We start from the raw sequence: 22,872 nt of genomic DNA, 5'->3' as shown, positions 1-22,872 counted from the left end.
GAAATATCGGCAAACAGTTCTAATGACTGTCATGGAAGGTAATGGTAGTTGTTTTCTCTTCTGTTATTTAGAAACATCTTTCTGAAAATATCAATCATTGGAATTCTTTGTTACTATTGGCTCAACATTGTGGCCCAGGCTGGTGAAGAGGTGAGATTTCTACGCTGTTCTGCCTTGAGTTTGGTTTCTTAACCCCTTGACCACCAGGGAGGAAGTGAGTTTCTCTGGTTTCTCAGAATTTCTATTCATGATCTTAGAGTAGATATCATATTTTTCTTCCATTCATCTGCCCATCCATCCATCCATCCATCCATCCTTGGCCTGCGCACTGAAAACCACCCTCTCTTTGTTTGGCCAAATCTAAAAGGTCCCAGTCCATCAGCTCATAGAACTGACTTCCTGCAGAAATAATTGACCACCAGTTCCATGAACTGAATAAGTCAGACTTCCAATTTGGGCTAGCCTGCTAAACCCCTAGGCCACTTTCTTAGTCAAGCAGATACTAATGGATTTTCTTAAGGTTAATAAAAAGGGTGAAGGCCTTATTGCCATTGATGCCTTCTGCTCTCCCTTGCTGAAAAATGGGATCCAGAGAGCATAGGACAGGGATGAAAAGTTTTAAGAGGAGAGATAGTGAGAAGGGAAAGTTTGGGGTACACGTGGGTGGGTACAGAATTAATGGGGGGAGAAGGGGCACAGACAGGGAATAAACACCCTTGAAAACAAACTCAGCAAATTAACGTTGCATCTGTGCTCAGAGTGGGTCTGCTTTTCTGGGTATGCCAGGTCTCGGTCAAACTGACCTAGTCCTAATGAATGTCATGTCCTAATGAGTGCAGAATGCCAGGAAGAGATGGGAGTTGAGCAGGAAGCAACAGCCCCTTGCCATCGCCTGACTCTTGTTTGCCTTTCAGTGTTGGGAAACCCTCATTGGCCAGGAAATCTACCGACTCCTTCTGATGGATTTTGTGTTCTCTTTAGCTGATTCCTTCCTGGGCGAGTTCTTGAGGAGGTAAATATTTGTCAGCCTTGAGTAATTAATACCTGATGTTGGAACCAAAGCCATTGTCTTGGCTGAGCAGGAAGGATGGTTATCTTTTATGCTTATATACTTAGTACATCGATGTCCCTTGTGTACTTTTTATTGTGTACTATTAAAAGTCTGCCTTTGGTTCTTTGGGATACTGCTTTCTTCTGAATTAACTGATATTTCAGTTTTACCTGACAGCCCTGTTGTTCAGGTTTGTTTGGTTCAGGTAGCCCTTTACAACCTTCTCTTGGGAAAAAAAAAAAAAGGCTAGAAACAAAACACAGAAACTGAAAGTCATTGGAGAACTTTCCGCTATAGATAATTTTCATTCTAGTATATATCCTTCCAGATTTTTCTATGCACATACTGCTTTGTGTATGTGTGTGTGTGTGTGTGTGTCTTTGAAATCACACAATCACGTATTATGTGATTTCAAAGACAGAAATAGGGTCACACTGCAAATCATTGTGGTGTTTGCTCTAATTGATCTTAAGACTCTGCTGTGGCATCTCTCCCTAACAGTACATCTAGACTTATGTCATGACTCATTTAGTTGGATTTGATTAATGTGCTAATTGTTATTTTAGAAACCAGGTATACAGAATTGAGGCAGTCTTCTCATTGGCCCCTGTGTAGTCCTCTTTTATTGATTTATTCATTTATTTGTTAATAATATGCTGAGCATCTCATTCCTTATAGACACGTACAAGTTTCTTTGAGCTTCCCTCACGATAAGATGGCATGACGTAAAGATTCTTTCCTCAGGGGGTAGCTTACATGTCCAGTCTCCTCACTCAGTCTGCCCAACCTCACTTTTATTATAGCTTGTGTCCAGGGTCTGGATGTAAAGGTGAGGAGGTTTTTTTGTTTTGTTTTGTTTTGTTTTGTTGTTTCAATGGGAATTTTATTTATTTATTTAATATTTATGATTTTATTTATTTGACAGAGATGCACTGAGAGAGGCAAGGCAAACAGCGGGAGTGGGAAAAAGAGGAACAGGGAGCCTAATACACGGCTTTATCCCAGGATCCGAGATCATCACCTCAGCAAAAGGCAGACACTTAACTGAGCCACCAGGAATCCCCAACCCTGAGATTATTACATGAGCTGAAATCAAAGAGTCAGATGCTTAACCTGAGCCACCCAGGCACCCCTCTAAAATTGTTTTATACCACTTCAGCAGTAACTGTATTCAAATGCATTGTATTAATTCCATTTTCCCTCAAGTCCTTCAATTATTTCTTTGAAAATATGCTTATACTTGGAACCTTTCAAACATTTTTTTTAAAGATTTTATTTATTTATTTGACAGACAGAAATCACAAGTAGGCAGAGAAGCAGGCAGAGAGAGCAGGGCAGGGGGGTGGGCGGTGGTAGGCAGGCTCCCTGCCGACAGAGAGCCAACTGGCAGGGCTCCATCCCAAGGGCCCCAGGATCATGAGCTAAGCCGAAGGCAGAGGCTTTAACCCACTGAGCCACCCAGGCGCCCCCCTTTCAAACATATTTAAGGGAACTTACGACTTTATTCCAAACTGGTTAGCCTCTGCTTTGTTGATTGTGGGGAATCTTTTGAAGGAGAGAGTTGATGATTTGGGTACTAAACTCAGAAGTTTTTTTCACAGACTCATTGGGATGCAGTTTATCACAAGTTCTGGCTTACAAGAGTTCGACATTGCCAGGAATGTCCTGGAACTGATCTATGCACAAACTCTGGTGTGGTAAGTTTTGAAAATCTTCAGACCAACTCAGAAATATTTTGTAAGTGGGGATATTTTGGCTATTGTTACCCTTATAAGCAGTTTCTAAAAACCATGTTAGGAAAATGCATCATGTGATGGCATCTTAACCATTTCTAAATGTACATTTGAGTCATGTCTATTTGCATAGCTGTACAACAGATCTCAGAACTCTCTTCATCTTGCAAAGGTGAAACTCCCTACCATGAAACAAAAACTCCCCAGCTCCCCCTTCCCCAGCCCCTTGCAGCCAGCGCTCTATTTTCTGTCTCTATGAGTCTGACTACTCTAGATACTTTATGTCAGTGGAATCATGCAGAGTTTATCTTTTTGTGACTCCCATGTTTCACTTAGCATAATGGTCTTTGGGTTCTACATATAGTAGCTGACAGAGCACTTCTTTCCTTTGTAAGAGTGAATAATATCCCATTGTATGGATGCACCACATTTCGTTTATCCATCCATCCATGGATGGCCTTTTGGAGTGCTTCTACCTCTTGGTTGCCCTGAATAACGCTGCTATGATTATGGATATGCAAATGTCTTTTTGAGACCCTGCTTTCAGTTCTTCTGGGTATATACCGAGAAGTGGAATTGCTGGGCCTTATGGCACATAGGGTCACTCTTAGATTTTTTTAATAAAAGATGTTCCTAAATCAGCTAATCAGAGAAAAACAATTATCATATGGTTTCACTAATACATGGAATATAAGGAATAGCACGGAGGATTATAGGGAAGGGAGGGAAAGTGGAATGGGAAGAAATCAGAGAGGGAGACAAACCATGAGAGACTGTAAACTCCGGAAAACAAACGGAGGGTTGTGGAAAGGAGAGGGGTGGAGGAAAGGGGTAAGTGGGTGATGGGCATTAAGGAGGGCATGTGAACTGATGAGCACTGGGTGCTATATGCAACTAATGAATCATTGAACATTACATCGAAAACTAATGATGTACTATATGTTGGCTAACATAATTAAATTATGCTAGCCAATAATTTAAATTTAAATAATTAAAACAATTTAAATAATTAAATAATTAAAATTTAAATAATTAAATAAAATAATTAAAATAATTTAAATGATTAAAATAAAAGAAGATAACGGAAAGGTGCCTGGGTGGCTCAGTTGGTAGACCATCTGGCTCTTGGTTTCAGCTCAGGGCATGATCTCAGGGATGTGAGATTGAGCCTTCATCTGCTCCCTTCTGGCTGTGGAGCCTGCTTGGCATTCGCTCTCTGCCCCTCCCTTGCTCACTCCCTTTCTTTCTCAAAAAAGAAGACCACAGAAAGCGAGTGTATGTTAGGGGATGATGATAGAGGTGAGGTGAGGTGAGGTGTTTCCCAAACTTCAGGCTTTTGCACACCAGCCGATTTTTTGGTGTATGTTTATTTGACGGCGAGAGAGGGAGCACAAGCAGGGGGAGCAGGAGACAGAGAAGCAGACTGCCCGCTGAGCAGGGAGCCAGTGTGGGGCTCGATCCCAGGATCCTGGGATCATGACCTGAGCTGAAGGCAAATGCTTAACCGACTGAGCCACCCAGGGGTCCCTACTTACATTGTTAAAGGCATCTTTATTTTTCAACCATAAATGGAAAACTAGTGTCATTTGAGAGAAACTTCAAGTAACTTGAAAAGTAAATCAAACCAGGGCACCTGTCTGGCTCAGTTGGTAGAGCCTCCAACTCTTGATCTCAGGGTCGTGAGTTTGAGCCCCATTTCTGGTGCAGAGATTGCTTAAAGAAAAGTGTCAGTCACTTTAAAAAAATAAAATAAGACCAAGCCAACCCAGCTATTAAATTCTAGCTAGGTGTTGCTATCTGCCAAGGCTCTTGTTTAAATCTTCCTGCCCCCCCCTTTTCTTTCAGGGAAAAAAAAGGGATGTGGGCAAGTGTTAGGGCCAACAGAGCATGATTTTCTTCTCTTGGCACTTGGGAACATTAGGGAGAATTGAGGGGGAATGCCCTTCTCATGCGTAACTCAGTGCAGTATAAGATTTTTTTTTTTAAAGATTTTGTTTATTTATTTGACAGATGGAGATCACAGAGAAGCAGGCAGAGAGAGAGAGAGAGGAGGAAGCAGGCTCCCTGCTGAGCGGGGAGCCGGATGTGGGACTCAGTCCTGGGACTCCAGGATAATGAACTGAGCTGAAGGCAGTCACTCAACCGACTGAGCCACCCAGGCACCCCATTCAGTGCAATTTAATGACTGTCCCTGCAGGACCTCAGACTGTCTTAAATGCCGTGAAGGGAGGAGAGGGACAAGTCCCGCATTTGGGACATCTAGGTTAGGGCTTGCTGAAGGCCATTTAGTGGTATGTGGGTGCTGCTTTCTGCAAAATCTCTTTCCCAAAGCTGGGAAGAGAACAAGTGAGGATCCTGGATAAGGTGGGGGTTTTCCTGGTTTGCAGTGACAGAGCAGCCTCCCCCTTTTGTTAGGACTGCCATAAACGAAGTACCATGGAAGGGGTGGCTTAAGCAACACGATTCTGGAGGCTGGAGGTCCAAGATCAAAGTGTTCATAGGGTTGGTTTCTTCTAAGACCTCCGTCCTTGGCCTGTCGATGGCACCTTCTTGAAGTGATCTCACATGGTTCTTCTGGGTGTATCTGTGTCCTAATCTCTTTATATATTTTTTTTAAGATTTTATTTATTTATTTGACAGACAGAGATCACAAGTAGGCAGAGAAGCAGGCAGAGAGAGAGAGAGAGAGGGAAGCAGGCTTCCTGCGGAGCAGAGAGCCCGATGCGGGGCTCGATCCCAGGACCCTGAGATCATGACCTGAGCCGAAGGCTGCAGCCCAAACCACTGAGCCACCCAGGCACCCCCCTAATCTCTTCTTTTAAGGACACTAGGAAGGTTGCATTAGGGCCCACCCTAGTGACCTCATTTTACTTTAATTACCCCTTTAAAGACCCTATTTCCAAATATAACACATTCCGAGGTACTGGGAGTTAGGACTCCAACATATGCATTTTGGAGAAACACAGCCCGTAACCCCCTCTTCCCCTTCCCTTCAAACCGCCACATCTCCCCCTACTCCCCACTCTCTGTGTCTCCCCCTGACCTCTGACACTCTTTTTCCCTCATAGGATTGGAACCTTCTTCTGCCCTCTGCTGCCCTTTATCCAAATGATTACGCTTTTCATCATGTTTTACGTCAAAAATGTGAGTCAGTCTGAAGTTGGAGTCAATTAGCCTCTCTCAGTCCCATGTGACCCTGTGGTGGTTGAAATTGCATTGGGGATGGTAGGGGTTGGTGCTGAAAAGGGCATCAGGAAGCCAGTGCCCAGGGGGGGTCCCTCTGGCCTGCTTCTCTGGCCGCAGATGGGAGCTGGCTGTTTCTCTCTCTCCAGATCAGCCTGATGATGAATTTTCAGCCTCCAAGCAAAGCTTGGCGAGCCTCACAGATGATGACGTTCTTCATCTTCTTGCTCTTTTTCCCATCCTTCTCCGGGGTCCTGTGCACCCTGGCCATCACCATCTGGAGGTAGGAGATAGGAGCCTTGTGGTGAGGTCTTAGAGATGGGGTGGGTGAAGGCTTTAATATTTCGGCTTTATTATGATTAAGGTATGGTGAGGCCAGCAGATCAGAACGTGAATGCTGTTGAAAAGGTGATTTGTTATTCTCAGACCGCAGTAGAAGTGGTGGTGGGGGGGATGGGAGTACCACACCACGGGGGGCCACGTGTGGAAGCCCCAGGGTTGGTCAGGTTGCAGAGGGAGTGAGGAGAAAATGTGAGCAAGAGCCTCTATGGTGGTTTCCATGGGAAGGAAAGGTCGAGGCAGGGTAGGCAGGTTTAGGATTGGCTAGTTGGAACAATTTCAGTGGGCTTTGAGGTATAGGGGCTGACTGGAGTTGTCTGGTACCTGGGCCTGGGGTGATCAGGGCACAAGGGTAGTGACCCTGAGTGTGAGAGCCTGATAAGAGTCGGTGGAGGGTGGGATAAGGGCTCTGGACCAAGGGCTGTCTCTCCAGGGTCAGTAAAACCCTGGATGTCAAAACATCAGAGTGAGAAGACATGCTTAATAAGCTTGATACATTGTTTTAGCCCAAATTCCCTTGGAAATCAGCAGACACAACAACCAAGGGAAGGAGGAGATCTTGGTTTGGTCACCACCTACCTAGCAGATGACTTGGCACAGCTTCCTCACTTCTCCAAGTACAGAAGTACAGCCGCTTCCCAGAACAGGGACAGGACTTCAGCCAAGTGAACCGAAATGCCCTGCTTGAGCTGGTTCCCTCCGAACTCTCTGACCTCAACCCACATTGGCTCCACTTCCCTTCATCCTCGTGGCTCTTGCTCCATGCCTGGGACCCTGTGAGCCTCTCCTGACACAGGGTGGAGTCCTCTGTTTGAAGTGTTCTCCCCACTCCCTTTGCTTGGTGGCCTTCTGTCCACCCTCTGTTTCTTGGCTCAGAAGTCATCTTCAAGAGGTGACCCTCCTGACCCTGCTTATCTATGTCAGTTCCACCTCTTCTCTCTCTCAGGCAGTTTCCTTTCTTCATTCATCGTTCATGGTCAGAAATGCCTTTATTTGAACCTTTGTCTAATCATTACCCAGTAGTTGTTCATCTTTCTTTTTTTCATAGTTTATTTTTTTTTTAAGATTTTATTTATTTATTTGACAGACAGAGATCACAAGTAGGCAGAGAGGCAGAGAGAGAGGAAGGGAAGCAGGCTCCCTGCTGGGCAAAAGAGCCCGACGCGGGGCTCCGTCCCAGGACCCTGGGATCATGACCTGAGCCGAAGGCAGAAGCCTTAACCTACTGAGCCACCCAGGCACCCCTATTTTTTAATTTAAAAAAAAAGCTTTTATTTGAAAGAGAGAGGGGGAGTGCATGAGTGGGGGGAGGGGCATAGGGAAAGGAGGAAACAAACTCACCCCACTGAGCAGCGAGCCCGATGCGGACTCCATCCCAGGAACCTGGGATCATGACCTGAGCTGAAGGCAGAGGCTTAACTGACTGAGCCACCCAGGCATCCCTAGTTGTCCATCTTTCTTACTAAAATGTAAACCCAAGAGGGCACAGTCCACATCTGTCTTATTTACTATGGAATCCCCAAGGGTTAGTATCTAGCCCAATGCCGGGTACAGGTACGGTAAACTTTTATTGAATGAATGAATGAGTGAATGAATGAACAAATGAAAGAACAGAGGAGTTGACTTTTAGGATGTAAGCAGAACTGGAACCATAAGGAACTCAAGTGGCTTCAGGGCAGGCTCCTCTGTTTAATGATGTCTTTGCATCTCCCTTTTCTCTCTCTCTCTAACCAGTTCCTAGTTTCCCTCTAGTTTCTGTTGGTTCATAACAACTGACTGCATCTGGCCACTGTTGCCACAATTCAGCTCCAGCTTCACAATTCATAATTCACAATTCACAATTCAGGCTCAGCTTCCACAAATCACAGGGACCCCTCTTCATATTTCTTAGTTCAAGTTCCCCAGAAAAAGAATCTGATCACCCAGTTCAGTTCTTCACGCCAGGATATCACTGTCTCCTCTTTGGATGGGCAACAAGTAGATCTGGTGAGAAGCCTGTCTGGGAGCAGGTCCTTGGAGTACAAGTCACATGTATAAAACATAATAGCTGAGGCCTTGAGGGTGAGGGTTTCGTTGGAAGGAGGGTATGTGTACAGCAGGCAAGAATTGCTGCTTCCAGGGGCAGAGCCCAGAAAGGACAGTTTGATTCCAGAAAAAGCTATACCCAAGTCCGGTGCTAGAGATGTCTTTCTGTCCCTTGTTTTACCAGACTGAAACCTTCCGCTGACTGTGGCCCCTTCCGAGGTCTGCCGTTCTTCATTAACTCCATCTACGGCTGGATCGACACCCTGAGTAAAAGGCCTAGCTACCTGTGGGTTGTTTGGATCTACCGGAACCTCATCGGAAGTGTGCATTTCTTTTTCATCCTCACCCTCATTGTGTTGTAAGTGGAGCACCTGAGGAATCTGGAGGGGGAAACATACCCTTAACTCTGCCCTGGGTAGTATGGGGGAGGTTTGCTGGGAGAGCAAAGAGCTACAGTGTAGCTCAGTGTTCTGAATGCTCCTGACTTTGCCCTTGAATTTTAAAAAAGTTACTTATTATCATCTTGTCCTAGACTTTCCTTTCTTTTCTTCCTTTTTTGCCTGTTTTATGAAGGAAGCAATGCCTGCTATGCCTCCTCTTAAGAAATAACATGAACACAAAATGAAAATTTGGATTTGAGACTGCTTGGGAAAATTGTGTGTGTGATTCTTTCTGAGATTCTGATTACATTGAAATGGGTCGGGTGTTGTTAGTAGGTAGGATAGTGTTCTTCCATTTGCAGATAAAAACAATTGATTTCTGACTTCTTGTGAAAAAACAGATCTGCCAAGGCTGGTGTTATCTTCTTGCGGTAACAGTTGGTTGGCTAATAGCTGTCCCTATCTAGAAGCCTAGTCCTGCTGGCGTTGGAGACTGCAACCCCTCCCCAAGAGAGACGAAACTCAAAAAGCACAGGCTAGTGGAACCAGTGGGTGGTGCTTACAGAGCAGCCTCTCAGTTTTATAGGTGGAAGTGATGAGACAGAGATGGGCTGGCTTGCAGAGATAGGTTCCGGGCTGCACAGCCTGTGAGTGACACAGGGGCTAAAACCAGAGTGTCCTTGCTCCGGGTCATGCCCTCCCTTCCCTACACTAGCTTGTCACTGACCTCTTTAAAATGCTGAGCTTTCCTAGGGCCTTGTTGCATCTTACTTCTAATTCACTGGGTAGCTAGCTTATTAGAGATCCAGAATCTTGGGCCCTACCCCGGACCTACAGAACCCCAGAATCTGCATTTTGACAAGCTTCCCAGGAAATCTGTATCACATTGAAGTTGGAATAGCAATGTCTAGACTCACAAACTGGCTACACGTGAGAATCATGTGTAATTTCTAAAAATACTGTCATCTGGCCCTCTGCCCAGAGAAGCTCAGTTAATTGTTCTGAAAAGAGGCCATGGAATGAATCTTTTTTCCATCTCTCATGATTCCGTGTACAGCCAGGTTGAGAACTGTTGCTCTTTTTTTTTTTTTTTTTTTTTTTAATTTACTTGAGACAGCACAAGCAGGGTGGGGGCAGGCTCAGAGGGAAAAGGGGAAGCAGACTCTGTGCTGAGAGGGAGCCCAACATGGGGCTTGATCCCAGGACTCTGAGATCATGACCGACCCCAGCCGAAGGCAGATGCTTGACCATCTGAGCCACCCAGGCACCCCTGGAGCCATTGCTCTGATGTATCTAACCTGAAACTCACCCAGATACAACTTTTCAGAAACTCTGTAGGGCCAAAATCCACTTGCAAGCGCATATCTCCATTTCTTTGCATCCTTTTGGAATTTAGGACCTGCAAAACATTGGCAAAAGTGTCTGTCATTCTTTCTTTTCTTCTCTTCTAGAATCATCACTTACCTTTACTGGCAGATCACAGAGGGAAGGAAGATTATGATCAGACTGCTCCATGAACAGATTATCAATGTAAGTTCCCTTAGTCCCTCTGTTATCCTCCTCCCATTTTTTTTTTTTTTACATTTTATAAGGGGAATTTCCAGACATACTCTGAATATGTCTGAGTGCTCACCACTCAGTACCAACTACTGTCAACATGTGGATACTGTTATTTTATTAACCCTCACATAAATCTCTGGATTATTTTATTTTATTGTTGTTACATATAATACCCAGTGCTCATCATCTCTGGATTATTTTATTTTATTTAGTTAATTTATTTTTTAAAAAGATTTTATTTATTTATTCATCAGAGGGAGAGAGAGATCACAAGTAGGCAGAGAGGCAGGCAGAGAGAGAGGGGGATTCAGGCTCCCTGATGAGCAGAGAGCCCAATGTGGGACTTGATCCAAGGACCCTGAGATCATGACCTGTCCGGAGACAGAGGCTTAACCCACTGAGCCACCCAGGTGCCCTTTCTGGATAATTTTTTTTTTATTAAAGATTTTATTTGTTTATTTGACCGACAGAGATCACAAGTAGGCAAAGAGGCAGGCAGAGAGAGGAGAAAGCAGGCTCCCCACTAAGCAGAGAGCTGGATGTGGGACTCTATCCTAGGACCCTGGGATCATGACGTGAGCCGAAGGCAGGGGCTTTAACCCACTGAGCCACCCAGGTGCCCTCTTTGGATTATTTTAAAGCACATCTAGACTTATATAATTTTATCTGTAAAAACTTATATGTGTTTAAGAGAAACAGACTTTTTGTTTTTTAAAAAGATTTTTTTAATTTATCTACGAGAGAGAGACAGAGATAGTGAGAGAGAGCAGAAGCCTGGAAGAGAGGGAAAAGCATGCTCCCCACTGAGCAGGGAGCCCGATGGAGATACAGGCTTTTAAAAAATATAACCACAATACCATCATCACACCTAAAAGAAAGGGTAATAATTCCTTAGTCTCATCTCATTTGCAATTAATGGTCAAATTTTCCTGATTGTCCTCTGAAGTGTTCTTTTTAAATTGTTTTTAAAGATTTTATTGATTCCTTGAGAGAGAGAGAGAGAGAGAGAGAAAGCACAAACAGTGGGAGAGACAGAGAGAGAGGGAGAAGCAGACTCACCATTGAGCTGGAAGCCCGACTTGGAGCACGATCCCAGAACCAGAGACCATGACTCTAAGCCAAAGGCAGAGGCTTAACCATCAGAGCCATCTAGGCACCTCTGTGAAGTGTCTTTTTACACTAGCGTTGTTCAGATCAGGATCTGAGAAAGGTAGCATTTGTTGGTATGTTTCTTGATTCTTTCTTTCCTTTTTTAGATATTTATTTATTTATTTATTTATTTATTAGAGATCGAGAGAACACAAGCAGGCAGAGCAGCAGAGGGAGAGGGAGAAGTAGACTCCCCACGGAGCAGGGAGCCCAATGTGGGGCTTGATCCCAGGATCTTGGGATCATGACCTGAGCCGAAGGCAGTTGCTTAACCAACTGAGCCAGCCAGGCAGGCGCCCTGTGTTTCTTTTTATCTATAATTGTTCACACCTCCTTTCTTCTCTTGCCATTTATTGTTGACGAAACCAGATCATTTGTCTTGTGGTAGTTGTTACATTCTGGATATATCTGATTTGCAACCTTGTCGTGGTGTTCACCATTGTTTCTTTTTTCTTTATATTTCCTGTACCCTGCTCATGAGATTTGAAAACCTGATTAAATTCAGATTCAGTGTTTTAGCTAGAATACTTCAGAGACGATGCTCGGAGCTGCTTATGGCGTCACCTTGAGATATAAAATGTCCAGTTGTCTATTTTTGTGATGTTAAAGGCAATCAGCGGGTCCATGCTCAGTTAGCCTGACCTGTCCATTGCAAGGCTCCCCATCTGCCTTTCACCTGATGGATTTTGCAGGCTTTGATTAATATTGCCTAGAAGACCTCCTGATTTTGTGAGAAATGACAAAATAGTGGTACTCTACTTCTAGGAATTCTTCTGCATTAATTAGCTAGAATTCCTCTATGAAAAAAGGAATTTTTGCTCACCAACTATTTGACTATATTGTAATACAATTTATAGAGGAAAGGCAACATAGATGCATTTTCCCCTTTTATTTACCAGTTTTTAAAAAGATTTTATTTATTTATTTGACAGAGATCACAAGTAGGCAGAGAGACAGGCAGAAAGAGAGGAAGGGAAGCAGGGACCCTGGGATCATGATCTGAGCTGAAGGCAGAGGCTTTAACCCACTGAGCCACCCAGGCGCCCCAATTTACCAGTTTTTAAATGATGTGTTGGTACCCTCCTGTATTAGTTTCTTGGACCTGCCATAGAAAATTACCACAAACTTGGTGGCTTAAAATAACAGATTTATTCTCTCACAGTTCTTGATGCCAGAAGTCCAAAATCAAGGTGCCAGCAGGTTTGGTACCTTCCAACGCTGTGAGAGAGAATCTGTTCCATGGTTCTAGTAGCTTCTTTTGGGGACCACTGGCTCACCCTGCTGTTTGTTTGTTCAGGGCTTCCTAACTGCTCTCTCTGCCTCCATCTTTGCAAGTTCTTCTTCCCTGTGTGCCTGTTTCTTCTTTCTCTTCTAAGGACTCATCCTTGAATTTAGGGTTCATCCTCATCCAGAAGGATCTCATCTCAGAATTTTTTTTTTTTTTTTTTTTTTTAGATTTTATTTCTTTATTTGACAGACAGAGATCACAAGTAGGCAGAGAGGCAGGCAGAGAGAGGGGAAGGGAAGCAGGCTCCCCGCTGAGCAGAGAGCCCGATGCGGGGCTCCATCCCTGGACCCTGGGATCATGACCTGAGCCGAAGGCAGAGGCTTTAACCCACTGAGCCACCCAGGCGTCCCTCATCTCAGAATCTTTAATTACATTGGCAAAGACCTAATTTCCAAACAAGGCCATAGTCACAGGTACTGGGGTCAGGATAACTTGGACATATCTTTTCAAAAGGGAGATACTGTTCAACTCGCTACACCTAGCAACCTCCAAATGTGGCCAATGAGGATTTAAAAATCATCCTTATGGGTTCATAGATTTAAGTATACTTGGGCATCTTTTTTTTTTTTAAGATTTTATTTATTTATTGGACAGAGATCACAAATAGGCAGAGGCGCAGGCCGAGTGGGGTGCGGGGGCGGGGAGCAGGCTCCCTGCTGAGCAGAGAGCCCTATGTGGGGCTCTATCCCAGGACTCTGAGATCATGACTTGAGCTAAAGGCAGAGGCTTTAACCCACTGAGCGCCCCGGGCATATTTCAATTATAATAATTTATTTGTGCTTAAACAGTCTCATCCTTTGCTAATGGAAATCCTTTTGAATTTGCTCCTAGGCTCTTTTGACATGACCCCAGAAGTCTTTCTTTCTTTCTTTTTTTTTTTTTTAAACACATTTTGTTTACTTGACAGAGAGAGAGAGAGAGAGCACAAGCATGGATAGCTGCAGAGGGAGAGGAAGAAGCAGGGAGCCCCATTCAGGGCTCGATCCCAGGACCTTAGGATCATGATCCAAGCCAAAGGCGACCGCTACCAGCTGAGCCACCCAGGCGCCCCTGATGACACTAGAAGTCTCTGATAGGTTACTTGCTCTGTGGAAGGACAAAATGTTCCAGGCTTTTCTTGTTCATTACGTGTCCCAGAACATGAATAATTTTTTCAAGGAGTCCTGGTGAAATGGTATTTAGAGACCACAGTCTGGGAATAAGGTTGCTCATGGCTGCTGGGCTGGTTCCCTTTTCTTCTAAATACCAACATAATTATGACATGAACACTTACATCTAAGAACATGGGAAAGAAGCAGGATTCCCCAGGGTACTATCTACTTGAATCTTTGGGGTTTCAGATCACTTGGGTTGGTCCTTTATATGGTATAAAGAAAGGGCATGGATTAATTATGTTCTTTCACCTGCCTGTTCCCACAAACATCACCTGTATTTTTGTGATACAGCACGTAGAATATTTTGGGCAAGTCTTTAGAAGATTTTAACAGGGGAGGGATTTGATTTTAAAACCATCTGTTGTAAGGGCAGTGCCAAGTTAACTGGGGAGGGATTTAGATGGCATCGTTTCAGGGAGGCACCAGAAGCATCTCCACAGGTCTGCATCCTTGGGAGTCTGGCCCAGAGGGTAGACCACAAAGACAGGCTCGTTGTCTCTAAAAGAATCCAGACTAAGAGGCTGGAAATAGGCCCAGTAACAATCCTTCTCAAAGTATGATCACCTTCACTGAAACTCTAGAATGCTTATTAAAAATGCAAATTCCTATTACCCTGATCTCCTCCAACAAGTAATGGCAACAGATAACATTTGTTGAGCATTTACATGATGCCTGGCATGTGCTAAATAATGAACAAAAATTCTGATTTAATTTTTATTACTATCTCAGGGGCATACACATCTTTAATCCCTATTTTTAAATTAAGGAAACTAAGGCTTACATAGTGAAATGACCTGCCAAAAGTCTCAGGGCTAGTAAGTGGTGGGACTTGAACTGGGCAAGGCCAAAGTTTGTACTCTTAACTACCATGCAATTTTGCCTCCCTGAGTTTAGATCATTTGGATAAATCCTAGGCGTTTTCATTTTTGCAAGCTCTCCAGGTAATTCTAATTGGCACTAGAGTATGGAAATCGCTGCTAGAAACCAGCACTTTCCAAACCAGTTGGCTATATCCAAGACAGCTAGCAGACTTGTTTAAAATGCCAATTCCCAAGGACAGCTTTTCCTTGTGGAATTCCAGTGAATAAATGTAGAAGGAATGAGGGAAATAGAAAATTATTATGAGGGGCGCCTGGGTGGCTCAGTCAGTTGGGCATCTGCCTTCATCTCAGGTTGTGATCTGGGGGTCCTAGGATTGAGCCCTACACTGGGCTCCTTGCTCAGTGGAGAGCCTGCTTCTCTCTCTTCCCCTGCTTGTACTCTGTCTCTCTGTGTCAAATAAATAAATAAAACCTTAAAAAAGAAAATTATTATGAAGGACATACCACTGCAAAAAACTGTTGGATGTTAAATGATAATGATAACTGTTTGTTAGATACTCAAATTCGCGGGTGAAAGTTTAATGAGAAAAAAGGGCGGGGTGCCTGGGTGGCTCAGATGTTAAGCATCTGCCTTCGGCCCAGGTCATGATCCTAGGGTCCTGGGATCGAGCCCCGCATCAGGCTCCATGCTCAGCAGGAAGCCTGCTTCTCCCTCTCCCACTCCCCCTGCTTGTATTCCTTCTCTCACTGTCTCTGTCTGTCAAATAAATAAATGAAATCTTAAAAAAAAAAAAGACTCTCTCCCTCTGCCCTCTCCCACCCCCCCCCCTTCAAATACGTAAGTGAATCTTAAAAAGAAGAGAGAGAGAGAGAGAAAACATGGTGGCAGTCTCTATCCTGTGTCTGGGAGCCTACCTGCCTTAAAAAAAAAAAAATATCCCTTCTTTCCATCATTTTCTTCTTAACCTCACACCATCCTCCTTATTTTTGTTCTTGTTTTTGTTTTCCTTCTTGGCAGGAGGGCAAAGATAAAATGTTCCTGATAGAAAAGTTGACCAAGCTGCAGGATGTGGAGAAGAGAGGAACCACCAGCTCGTTCATCCCGGAAAGGAGAGATGTAGAGGTGAGACGGGACTTCGCCTGGGGGTCCTCGCTTGTGACACAGACTTGCCTCCTTGTAAAATGTGTGTCAGGAAACGCGGGTAGCATAAGGGCACTTCACTTTCTTATGTTTAAACATTTCTGTATTTTTTTATTTAACAAGTAATGTCTGTTCAACCCTTTCCAAGCTGAACCTTGTTCTTGGTGCTGGGGTTACCATGATAAAGGCCCTCATGGGGCTTGGGTGCATCTCTTGTCTAATCCAGGCATCCAGAAGTATTTCCACCGAGAGGGAAAGTACCTTGAAATCTCATCCCACGGTGATAATGGTTCACTGTCTACTCTTCCGGATCTTCTTCCCTAGGCATCTCTAAATATACATATATATGCGTCTGCATATACAAATTTATTAATTTATTAGAAAAGTGGGGCTATGCTATACACCTAGTATCATAACTCCATCCCTCATCACTTAATACTAAATTTCTGACATTGTTTCAGTTGGTATATATTTGGACATTTGGGTTGTTTCCAGGTTTTTTGTTTCTAATACTAAAAACAGTGTGTAATGAAACATTTTAAACTATTTTTATGTGAGTATTTTTGCCATAGGGCATGCCCATGATAATGTTAATAGATTTTACCATATCATACTCTTAAGAAGATTTTACCAATTTTATGCTTACCAAGAGGGTATAAGAGGTATTTGAAATCCTGCTTTAAGTCCAAAACCCTTGTTAGCTTCCTTGGTGTCCCAGAAGATATGGATAAACGGTAAATCCACTTTAATTTCAAATGCCACTGGGTTTTGGAAGCTAGGATCTTGTCGGAAGAGACTGCCATGCCATTTACTATCTGTGCAAATTAATACCATTTGCATGATGTAGATACAGCATCTAGAGGCCTGACTCTAAATCCTATGCAGGCAGAGATGCTGTCTGTATCCTTAGAGCCCCAGGCCCTGATATATTACCTGGCATATTGTAGATGCTCAGTAAATATCTAAGAGATGAATGAATAAATTAATGGAATCACTTTCCCTTAAAAGACCAAACAAAACATGTTTTCTTTGTCTGTGACTGAGCCCTGGTTTCCATCTGCCACATCTTAATTTTGAAATGGAGGGGGCTCACGGATCCCATCAGCTATGCAACAGGACCCGAGTCTGCATTCTCTTCCAGTGATGAGGCCACCTGTTTTATTCCCTTTCAGCAACCGGACCCTTTGCATGTCAGGGAACAAGATGCTGCTTGTGGTGAGTAACCAGACTGGCCCTGAAGGAGACCCAACCAAATGAGAGCGGGTCAGAGCTGTTCCTGCATCAGCCTTTCAATGAAAAGAACTGACCCAAACTGGCTTTAGCAAAAATCCAAGAATAATTCTTGCCTGAAGCATGGCCAGAAGCTGAGACTCAGCATATGTCACCAGAACCTGGTTCCTTTCTATACCGTTTTTTTTTACCATGTTAGCTCTTTTCTCGAACAGGCCCTTGCTCACAATTTATCAGCCTCTTATACCTTCTCAGATTCAAGTCTAATGGGAAAGAAGGAGAGACCCAGAATTCTCAATATATTTCATTCGATCTGACCGGGTGACGTGTGCATCCATGAGCCAATTGCTGTGGCCATGAAAATGTGGTGATTCATTGGCCAGATCAGACATCTGTAGGTAGAGGTGGTACAACCAAACAGACCCTAGGGACTGAGAATGGGGAAGGGTTGACTTCCCAAAGGAAGTCAGGAGTTGAGGCCAGAGGAGAATGAATTTTAGGGAGGAAACAAACAAACCCATTCATCTTTTTTGGGATAGCATTTACTGATGTCACCTAACGGTGGGAGTTCAAGGGAAGAATTGCAGAAACTTAACAGAAGAAGGCAGGAGGATCTTGAATTTGGTCTTTCCCTTGGAGACACGAGGCAGTGGTGCATCGGTGCTCATTCCTCTTTTCTCTGTCCATAGACCTGCGATTAAGGCGATCAGTTCAAGAAGAGAATCTAGAGGCGTGATGTTTGTTGCAGCAGTCAGACACCCATCAAATGAAAAGACAAAGATGGAACTACTTCTTCCATGACACCCGGGCCTTTCTGAGCTTCAGGAGGGGAATTCAAGCCATTAGCCATGACGGGAAACTCGCCACATTGTATATACTGATGCAAATTTGGTCATTCCCTGCTGGGTTTTTTTTTTTTTTAATATATATACCTGGATTGCTGATTTTCCAAGATAAAATATTTGGGCTTTGAAAATAAAGACTGTTGTAACATTTAGACTGGTTCATAAAGACCTGGAAGAGAGAACCTGGGAATTATGTATTCAGTCTTTAAGAGATGTGCACATGGATTATTGGTCCTTAGAAATCTCTTCTCCCGGCCCCGGCAAAGGTTTGGAAACCAGTGCTCAGACAAATAGTCCGGCCTGAATAAAAATGGGATCCTTATTCAGGGATGTGAGGCCTCTAAATTTGGGAACCTACATTTGTTCATGACCTTGAACTACAAATATCCCACCCCATGTTACCCAAAGGTGAAATACAACAAGAGATCTTATCTAAAACCTTTATTGAATATCAAGTATGAGTCTTTGGGGTTGGCGTGGGTGTGGATTGGGATTCTACCCCTGTGAGGTTGACACATGAGTCAGCATCAAAGTCTTACGTTGAATCAAACATGAAACCAGTGGTGATGTGAAACATATGTATGTATATGTGTGTGTGGAATGGATATATATGTATGTGTGTGTGTATATACACACATATGTATACATAGCATTCTTTTTAATATTTTTATTTATTTAAGTAATATATAATAAATTTTTATTTATTGAAGTAATCTCTACACCCAGCATGGGGCTTGAACTCACGACCCTGAAATCAAGAGTGGCACATTCTTCCGACTAAGCCAGCCAGGTGCCTCAACATATAGTTTCTTTTGCAGATTTGCTAAATGATTCACAAGGCGTGTGACTGTACTTAGAACTGAAGCATCCAGCAGAAATCACCAAATTATTCAGGTGAGAAGTCCCTTCTTGAGTAATCACCACCATGAAATGTAACTGGAACTGAATTTTGAAAACATTTAACATGCGTTTGAAACACAAGCATCTAGTCAATGTCCAGTCATCGATTCACATTTTATTCACTTACTTATTCGTTAACTCCTTTCATCAGCTGGTTAATTTTTGGGGTTTTGTGCTTGGTAGTGGTTGCACGCTGTGTTTATTCATTCATTTAACAAATACATGCCAAGTAGTTGTGAAGAAGGTGGTGAACAACTCAAGACACTATTGGTGCCCTCCTGTGCTTATTGCCTAGCAGATTAATTTATTTCATTTTTTAAAAAGATTATTTAGGGCGCCTGGGTGGCTCAGTGGGTAAAGCTGCTGCCTTCGGCTCAGGTCATGATCTCAGGGTCCTGGGATCGAGTCCCGCATCGGGCTCTCTGCTCAGCAGGGAGCCTGCTTCCATCTCTCTCTCTCTCTCTCTCTACCTGCCTCTCCATCTACTTGTGATCTCTATCAAATAAATAAATAAAATCTTTAAAAAATAATAAAAAGATTATTTATTTGCTTGAGAGAGAGAACGTGAGTTGGGAGGGGGTAGAGGGAAAGAGAGAAACAGAATCCCTGGGATCTTAACCTGAGCTGAAGGCAGACGCTCAACCAACTGAGCCACCCAGGCGTCCCTAGCAGATTAATTTAGACAGTTAACTAATAAATAGTAAGTAATTGTGATTGTGATAGGTGCTGTGAAGGAGAAGCCCAGGGGACTACAGGAGACTTAACTTGTTGGTGAGGTCAGTGAAGGCAGCCCACTGACTTGATGTCTGAAGTGACTTTTTCCCCCTCTGCGTCATCTTGATGCTGCTTTGTGCTTCTTTGGCTTCTCCACTAAAATATGAACTTCCTCTGAAAGTAGCATTTTTGCTTATTCACCATATGCTAAGGGTTATATCTGGAATGCTTCTCTCTTTGCTTCCATGGCTTGTGTCAACTCCTACTTCTCCAGGAAGTATCAGGGAAGAAGAAAGATCTAGTCTGTAGGTATCACAAACATTTGGATGCAAGGATACTTTTAAAACTTGGACTCGAGGGGTACCTGGGTGGCTCAGTTGGTTAAGTGTCTGCCTTCAGCTCAGGTCCGGATCCCAGGGTTCTGGGATTGAGCACCATGTTGGGCTCCCTGCTCAGCAGGGACTGCCTCTCCCTCTCCCTCTGTGCTCTTCCTTCCTCTCATGCTTTCTCTCTCAAATAAATGAATAAAATATTTAAAAAAATTTTTTTAAAAAGGGAGCACCTCAGTGGCTCAGTGGGTTAAAGCCTCTGCCTTTGGCTTGGTCATGATCCCAGGGTCCTGGGATTGAGCCCTGCATCATGCTCTCTGCTCAGGGGGAGCCTGCTTCCCTCTCTCTCTGCCTACCTGCTTGTGATCTCTGTCAAATAAATAAAATCTTTAAAAAATAATTAAAAAAAAACAACAACCTTAAGCTTGAGATAGGGACTATATTGGCTTGCTAGGGCTGCCGTAACCAAATCCCACAGAAGGGCTGGCTTAAAAAAATTTATTTTTCCACATTCCTGGAGGTGGAGATGTCCAAGGTCATGGTCCTGTCAGTGTCCACAATTTTCATTTCCTTCTGATGCCTCTTGGGCTTACAGGTGACTACCTCGCTGTGTCCTCTGCATGTATTTCTTTTACTTTTTGCCTTTTTTTTTTTCTTGCATGTACCTTTTATGTGTTCAAATTTCCTCTCCTTATAAGGTCAATGGGCAGATTGGATTAGGTCCCACCCTAATAGCCTTAATATAACTTAGTCACGTAATTAAAGGCCATATATCCAAATATGATTATATTTTGAGGTATTGGGTTCAGATTTCCAGCATATGAATTTTGGGTCAATACAGTTCAGCTTTCTAACAGGGGTCAACGCTCCCAGTCCTCTCAGGGCCCCATTAGGCATCAGGGTCCTCAGCGCCGGCTGCACTCAGAATCACCAGAGCCGCTGACCACCAACAGTCAGGCCCAGGTCCCAGTCTAGACCAACCAAATCAGGTGCCTGTACTTTAAAGGTCCCCAAATGGTTTCTGTGGAAAACCAGGGCTGAGAACTAGTGATCCAGGATCTAGAATACCTTATGCATGGTTTCGCTTTTTCAAGTTTCCATGACCCTGTTATGCCTGAGTTTTCGCGTAGGAGAGAGCACCAAGGAGCCAACACTGATGCCATCACATGAGGGTTTACTTGACAAGCTTGAGCTTGGGCCCAAGTATACCCCACACAGCGGAGTAGGGACTTGGACCCCAAGCTTAGTTAAGGCAGGGGTATTTATGGGTTCCTGTTACTAAAGCAGGGTGGGGCTTACTAAAGCAGGGTGGGGGAAAGTTCAGCCCTTGGGCACAGGGGTCTGAGATGGCTGCCGGAGCTAAGATGGCTGTACCTATGCTAAGGCTAAACCTGAGGTGGGATGGCCTTGATTTTTCTCGGCCTCCACAGACCCCTGGTCTGCAGCCAGGAAGCAGATGGGTTCTCCTTCTGCCCAGTTGTCAGGAGGTCAGTAGTAGCCTAAGGCTATGTCACAGAGCCTACGCCCCTCATCTCGCTTCATCTCTTCACACAGGCATTTTATCTCCTTCAATCATGAGAAGAAGGGTGAGTACGGGACAATGTTTGGAGAGAGATTACATTCACCTAACTTGTTTTATAGTATATTGTTACTGTTATTGTCTTACTAGGTCTGATTTCTAAGGTAAGCTTTACCATAGGTGTGTGTGATGGGAAAACTCATAGTATGTATAAGGTTTGGTACCATCCAGGACTAAGGCATCGGCCCAGGGATGAGGGGGGAGTGCTGTACTTCTTCCCAAAATGCCTGACCAGAGAAGCCACCTGAACATGCAAATAGGGAGCTTAGAATATTGTATTAGGGAGGGGCGCCTGGGTGGCTCTGTTGGTTGGGTGTTCACCTCTTGGTTTTAGCTCAGGTCATGATCTGGAGGTCCTGAGATTGAGCTCTGTGCTGGGTTCTGTGCTCAGCTCGGAGTCTGCTTAAGACTCTGTCCTGTCTTCTTGGGGCACCTAGATGGCTCAGTCATTAAGCATCTGCCTTTGGCTCAGGTCCTGATCCCAGGGTTCTGGGATCGAGCCCCACATCGGGCTCCCTGCTCTATGGCAAGCCTGCTTCTCCTCCCTCTCCCCCTGCTTGTGTTCCCTCTCTCGCAGTGTCCCTCTCTGCCAAATAAATAAAATCTTAAAAAAAAAAAAAAAAAAAAAGACTGTCTTCTTTGAGATGCCGGGGTGGCTTGGTTGGTTCAGCATCTGCCTCCCGCTCAGGTCAAGGTCGCATGGCAGAGGGGACAATTTTTATCTGTATTGAGTTTCTTGGGATGACCCCTTGATGCTGCTGAATACTGAATCATTTATCTATAACTCCCACTTGAACTAGGTCTGTACCTCTAGTTTCCTTGATAAGTTTCCAGTTGGCTATCCCATAATTCAGTCCTTCAACAAACATTTATTGAGCATCTACCATATAACAGGCACCATAATAGGTGTTAGGAATGATCAAGTTTTTCTCTTTAGTGAGTCCTTGCTATGCGCTGGATACAAGGATAGGCAGGGGCTTAGGGTATGAACTCTGGAATTACATCACCTGGACCAAATCCTTATGCTGTTACTGGTGTGTGACTTTAGGCAAGTTACTTAACTTCCCTGTGCTTTGGGGTCCTTCACTATAAAGTGGGATTGTGGGGCGCCTGGGTGGTGCAGTCTGTTAAGCATTGGACTCTTGGTTTCAGCTCAAGTCATGATCGTAGTAGGGTGGTGAGACTGAGCACTGTGTCGGGCTCTATGCTCAGCAGAGAGAAGGCCAGAGATTCTCTCTCTCCCTCTGTGCAATGCTCCCCTCCCCCACACACTCTCTCAAATAAGTCTTTTTAAAAAACAGAGGGGGATTGTGATGGTAGTAACCTCACAGTGTTGTTGCAAACACGTGGAAAGCATTTGAAAGTGTCTAGTATGTCAGGGAGTCCATAAATGTTAATAACATTTTACATGCCTTTTACATGCACTTTGTTATTTAATCAGCCGCCCCTAG

The 22,872-nt window shown here is 44.0% G+C and overlaps 1 protein-coding gene across 8 annotated transcripts in view; it reads left to right on the top strand.

The window, feature by feature from the left end:
- TMC5 (transmembrane channel like 5) overlaps positions 1 to 18,051 on the top strand; it is an 85,860-nt gene extending 67,809 nt beyond the window's left edge. For 7 of the 8 annotated variants that reach the window (XM_082714886.1, XM_082714884.1, XM_082714885.1 and 4 more), the window contains 10 exons: positions 72 to 150; positions 915 to 1,012; positions 2,653 to 2,748; positions 5,853 to 5,928; positions 6,117 to 6,250; positions 8,516 to 8,689; positions 10,163 to 10,241; positions 15,702 to 15,806; positions 16,997 to 17,039; positions 17,744 to 18,051. In XM_082714886.1, coding sequence (XP_082571012.1) covers positions 72 to 150; positions 915 to 1,012; positions 2,653 to 2,748; positions 5,853 to 5,928; positions 6,117 to 6,250; positions 8,516 to 8,689; positions 10,163 to 10,241; positions 15,702 to 15,806; positions 16,997 to 17,039; positions 17,744 to 17,790 — 931 coding nt within the window. In that variant the 3' untranslated portion in view covers positions 17,791 to 18,051. Of the gene's footprint in view, positions 1 to 71; positions 151 to 914; positions 1,013 to 2,652; positions 2,749 to 5,852; positions 5,929 to 6,116; positions 6,251 to 8,515; positions 8,690 to 10,162; positions 10,242 to 11,242; positions 11,484 to 15,701; positions 15,807 to 16,996; positions 17,040 to 17,743 lie in introns of those variants that run through there. The other variant, XM_082714889.1, reaches the window with a different exon arrangement.
- Positions 18,052 to 22,872: the final 4,821 nt, after the last annotated feature.

Source organism: Mustela nivalis, assembly GCF_964662115.1.
Source record: "Mustela nivalis genome assembly, chromosome: 19".
NCBI lineage: Eukaryota > Metazoa > Chordata > Mammalia > Carnivora > Mustelidae > Mustela > Mustela nivalis.
The sequence above is the reverse complement of the archived record's forward strand: the minus strand, read 5'-3'. Positions and strand labels throughout refer to the sequence as shown.